Source organism: Anneissia japonica, unplaced genomic scaffold (genome assembly GCF_011630105.1).
Source record: "Anneissia japonica isolate Jap-2015-1 unplaced genomic scaffold, ASM1163010v1 scaffold287953_len805160_cov178, whole genome shotgun sequence".
Lineage (NCBI taxonomy): Eukaryota > Metazoa > Echinodermata > Crinoidea > Comatulida > Comatulidae > Anneissia > Anneissia japonica.
This window is the reverse complement of record NW_022747029.1, coordinates 155,323-161,061: the sequence shown is the minus strand read 5'-3', so window position 1 is coordinate 161,061 and position 5,739 is coordinate 155,323. Positions and strand designations below refer to the sequence as shown.

General features: G+C 38.6%; 1 protein-coding gene across 1 annotated transcript; it reads left to right on the top strand.

Annotated features, from left to right (window-relative positions):
- The first annotated feature begins 868 nt into the window (after positions 1-868).
- Positions 869-2,143, top strand: LOC117120387 (uncharacterized protein K02A2.6-like). The gene has a single exon (XM_033265426.1). It carries the CDS (start codon positions 869-871, stop codon positions 2,141-2,143), a length of 1,275 nt encoding a protein of 424 aa, XP_033121317.1.
- Positions 2,144-5,739: the final 3,596 nt, after the last annotated feature.

The following is a 5,739-nucleotide window of genomic DNA, read 5'->3' as shown; positions in this document are numbered from 1 at the left end:
TATACTACCGACAGTACAACATTACATTGGCGACGAGGATCATCACCCTACATGGCAGAAGAGATAAAAGTCAAAGTCAAATCTCAGAATTTGATGAGTGAAGTCACACCACCGAGAGAATGCGACCGCAGCCACGTTGAATAGCACAGCCACGTTTATGAACATAGCACAGTTCAACGTGCATAGTCATGATGCTGATCGTCCCCGACGATGGGACAGATGGATAAGGCATTTTGAGATTGGCCTAATAGCAAATAACATAACCGATGATAACAGGAAGAAAGCACTATTATTATTTTATGGAGGCCCAGATCTCCAGGATGAAGTAGACGTTCTACTTAAAACAACCTACTTCCAGGCCTAGACCTATACAACTGCCGCGGCAGATGGCTCTTGTGCAGCAGTGACGTCACAACCAGGTGCGTCTTCGAGTAGTGCGTCGGGATCGAGTAGTAGTACAAGCACAGATACTGCTACGCCGAGTTATGATGTAATAAAGAAACTCTTAAGCTTGCATTTCAATCCCCAAAATAATAAAGATTATGAATCATTGGTTTTTAGAAGGCTTCTGCAAAACAAGGGTGAACTCATGCAAGATTATTATACCAGGTTGCACTAACAAATGTGATTTTTCTGACATTGACCGAGAAATTAAAACTTAGATATTAGCTGGATTTGCTTCAGATAAATTTCGGCAAAAGCTGTTAGAAAAAGAAAGAACATTAAATGACATCCTACTGTTAGCACACGAGCAAATGAACAAGCAGAATTACAGTCAACAGACATTGCACAAAGTACAAGTAAAGACAGTGTTAATAGACTGTATGATAAACGTAAACAGGTATCACATAGGCCTAACAGTAAAGATATGGTGAAACAATGTACATATTGTGGTAGAGATCATGAAATAAGAAAATGTCCGGCATACGGCAAAGTTTGCAAGAAGTGTCACAAACGTAATCATTTTGCTAACGTATGTAGATCACCTGTAATGAAACAAACAAACAAGTTTACTAGACCTAAGTTGAATACTGTAATACATGACATTAGTGAAGAATATGATACAAATTGTAGTGAAAATGGTCATAATGAGTATGTATTTGGTATCCCAGAAAGTAAACTTCCCAGTAGTACAATTAGAGTTGATAATGAGTTTGTCAGATTCATTATAGATACGGGTGCCTCAGTTAACATTATAGCAAGTGAAGTATTTGATAACTTTAAGAAAAAGCCTATGCTTCCGAAAACACATGTTAAAATTTATGGTTTTGGTAGTGACGAACCATTGAAAACTAGAGGTGTTTGTAAGATAACGTTCCATGCAGAAAATGAGGTAAAATGTGAGGATGATGTTTACATTGTTGATGGCAATGTTGGTGACATACTCTCATGGATGTCGGCGGAAAAGCTTAACTTGGTTAAGGTGACTTGTAACAATAATGTAATGGATATTAGAGATACAAATATTCCTACTAATAATGCAACAAATGTTACGGATAATGATGATGGTGTACAGTCCATACACTCAGAAATTGTTGACAAGTACCCAATTTTTGACGGGATTGGAAAATTTAAAGGGGTTGAAGTTAAACTACATATTGATCCAACTGTAAAACCCACACAGCGAAAACACAGAAGGATTCCATTTCACATAAGAAAAGATGTAGATAAGGAGTTAAATAGATTGATGGATTTGGATATAATCGAAAAGGTAGAAGGTCCAACACCCTGGGCAAGCCCAATCTTCGTTGTACCAAAAGGCAATGGGTCTATAAGAATCTGTGTTGATATGAGACAGGTTAATAAGGCGATTCTCAGAGAACGTCACCCAATCCCCACATTAGATGACATAGTAAGTGACCTTAATGGTGCCACTGTGTATAGTAAATTAGATTTACGATCAGGTTACCATCAGTTACCCCTCCACGAGGATTCTAGATTTCTTACTACCTTTACCACTCTTTCCGGTCTATATAGATATAAAAGGTTGATATTTGGTGTCAATGCAGCTTCAGAAATTTTCTCAGCTGAAGTAGGAAAACTGTTGTACGGGCTTAAAGGCTGTAAAAATATCTCGGACGACATTGTTATATTTGGACGAAATGAACAAGAACACGATGAAAATTTGAAAGCGCGACCTTAGAGCGACTACAGCAGCATGGAGTTACGCTCAACAAAGAAAAATGTGTGTTCAGAACACATGAAGTAAAATTCTATGGTCATATTTTCAACAGTAAGGGCTTGGCAGTTGATCCCCGGAAAGTTGAAGATATTCAAAACGCTCCACGACCAACGAATGCAAGCGAAGTTCGATCTTTTCTCGGACTAACACAATATGTGGCGAGATTTATCCCCGATTATGCATCACTGACAACATCGCTGCGTAAATTGACGCGAAAGAATGTCTATTTCAAATGGACAGACACCCAAGAACAAGCTTTTATTAAACTTAAAGCCGCCCTCATCAGCCCCACAGTGATGACATACTTCGACATTCAGAAAAACTCCCAGGTGTTAGTGGATGCAAGCCCAACAAGATTAGCCGCTATGCTCTGCCAAGATGGCAAAGTTATAGGATACGCTAGTAGATCGTTGACCGGTGTAGAACAGCGATACTCGCAAACAGAGCGGGAAATGTTAGCTGTCGGTTTCGGTGCTGAACATTTTCATTTGTATTTATATGGAGCAAGATTTCAGATAATGACTGACCTTAAACCATTACTCAGCATATTCAACCAAAACAAGCCAATGAGCACACGAATTGAACGCTGAAGGTTAAGATTAATGCCATATAATTACGAGTTGGAATACCGACCTGGACACGACAACCCGGCTGACTACTTAAGTCGACACCCAAACAAGACAACACAAGACACTGAAGAACAGCAAACTGTTGCGCATGTTAATTATATTGTACGCAACGCAATCCCAAAGGCGATGAAACTGAGTGATATTGAGGCTGAAAGCAAAGTTAATAGCCAACTACAGAAATTGAAACAGGCAATTGAACAGAATAAGCATGCGTTGTGGAACGAAGCTGAAATTCGCGAATTTAAGCAGTTAAAAGATGAGTTGACAGTAACGGACAACATCATACTCAGAGGACATACTATAGTTATACCCAAATCATTACGTAATAAAGTGGTAGAAATCGCACACGCTAGTCATCAAGGCATTGTGAAGACGAAGGCCTTAATTCGAGAAAAGGTCTGGTTTCCAGGGATGGATAAATTAGTCACGGGAAAGGTCAAATAATGTGTTGCATGTCAGGCATCAAATGCGCAAAATGCAGAACGCATTGAACCCTTAAAAATGTCAAGCATGCCAAAAGCACCCTGGAAGGAAGTTCTAAAGGACTTTAAAGGGCCATTACCAAATGGAAAATATCTTTTGGTCGTATAAGATTTATATAGCCGTTTTCCAGAGGTCGAAATTGTAACATCGACGTCGGCACAAGCAGTATTGCCAAAACTCGATGCTATACTAGCACGACAAGGAATTCCAGAGATCTTCCAAACCGATAACGGTCCGCCATTCACAAGCAATGAATTTCGACAATACGCAGAATATCACGGGTTTAAACATAAACAAATAACACCATTGTGGCCACGTGCAAACGCGGAAGTAGAACGATTCATGTCAAATTTAAAGAAAACTCTCTTAACAGCAAGTATCGAACACCGAAACACACAACAAGTGTTGTACGAATACTTACGACAATACAGAGCAACGCCACACACTACAACACAGATATCCCCAATGGAACTTTTGAATGGGCGAAAATGTCTACTCGCTTACCAGAGATAACTATAGCTAGAAATGACGATGAGATTCGTAAAGTCGATTCAGAAAATAAACAGAAAATGAAAGAATATGAAGATAGAAAACTTAATACTAAGGAAAGTTGTCTAAAAGTAGGAGATGGAGTATTACTTAAGCAAAGGAAAGGAAATGCATTTACTCCACCGTTTGATCCAAAGCCATTTCGTATTATAGAAAGAAACGGTAATTCCATAAGAATTCAGAGAAATGACTTGCAACTTTGGAGAAATGTTAGCCTTTTTAAGAAGGTAGTAGAAGGTATAAAGAAAAAATAGATGATCCCTTAAGTGACGTAGAGCTGGATAGTATTGTATAAGGTGATTCTATAACCGAAGAAAGGGGGGAAAAGGAAAAAGGGAAAACTTTGTCAAAGCAAACAATAACGAGAAAGAGTCTTAGAAACAGAAGAATGCCAAAAAGGTATAATGAGTTTATAATGCACTAAGCAAGCAAGTTAAGATTTATAAATCTAGATTGACAAGGTACATTTATAGTGATTTTGTCACAACCAAGAAGTTTTAGTTTTGTGTTTATAAAGAAAACAGTTGTTCAGAGTTTTAACAGGAAAATGTTTAGTGTTATAAAAGTTATTGAGTTAAGGTTCTATTCGAGGTTAAGGGGCATGTGGTGTTGTGATTATTTACAATATTGGCAGTAGCGCCACCACCTATTGGCGTTAAGGTTGGAAAACTTAGAGAGGAGCCATAATGATGATGAATGAATACAGGCAGAGAACCATATGATGAGTTCTAGTGTTTGTACTTCATTTAATGTATGCGTAGTTACATGATATACTACCGACAGTACAACATTACAACCTGTAAATTTCTCAGTGCTGGCTACCCCCTCAAATTAATCAAGCATCAGATACAGAAAGCCCACTCTAAACCCCGCAAAGACCTCCTCCAGTACAAGCCGAAGCTCTCTAACAGTAATCGAATCCCCATTGTCTTAGACTATCACCCCCTCAACCGAACTATTGCCGGTTCTATTCGGAAGGATTTCCCTATCATCCAACAGGATCCTTCCATTAACCGTCTTTTCACCGACCCCCCTTTCCTAGCCCAACGCCAGCCCCCCAACCTCCGTTCCATCCTTTCCCCCTCACTTTTAACTAGCCCCATGCCCAGATCTACAGGCAATCACCTATGCAACAAGCCCCGATGCAAAATTTGTAAAATCCTTATCACCGATCAGACCATTCGTATCACTAACCACTCAATAAAACCTCCCAACCTCACATGCGATTCTCACAACATAATTTATTTAATAACATGTAATATTTGTAACAAAGGCAATTACGTTGGCGAAACCATGAACCCTCTTAGATTCCGCATTAACCAACACAAACACGACATTAGGAAAAACGCCCCTGACAAAACCGTAGCCCAACATTTTAATTTGCTTCATCACTCTATTAACCATCTGCGTGTTACCATTATCGACTCTAACTTCAACTCCACTCATCATCGCCGCCTTTCTTAACTTTCCTGGATTATCAAGCTTAAAACTCACACTCATGCCTTAACAAAGATCTTGACTTTCTAGCTGACTTCACCTTTCACCTCTAAACTGTTTATTCTGGCCTATATTCTCCCACCACTGCTATTTCTCAATTTGTTACTGATCTGTAATAGTTTATATTGATTGTATTTGCTATATACATTTAGGCCTATACTGTTTAATTAGACTTTAAGTGCTGTTTTGAGTCATTTCAATTGTAACCCTAAAGAGGGGAGCAGGCGCTCCCGAAAATTTGTTTTTTTAAAATAAAATATACCGTATGCTTCAAAGTAGTCACCTTGTGAAGAATGTTATTTCTGTTCTGCTTACTTATTTTATATATATTGAAAGCATACGTGGATTGGATATATTTTGATCGTCACCAACATGTTATATATATATATATATATATAT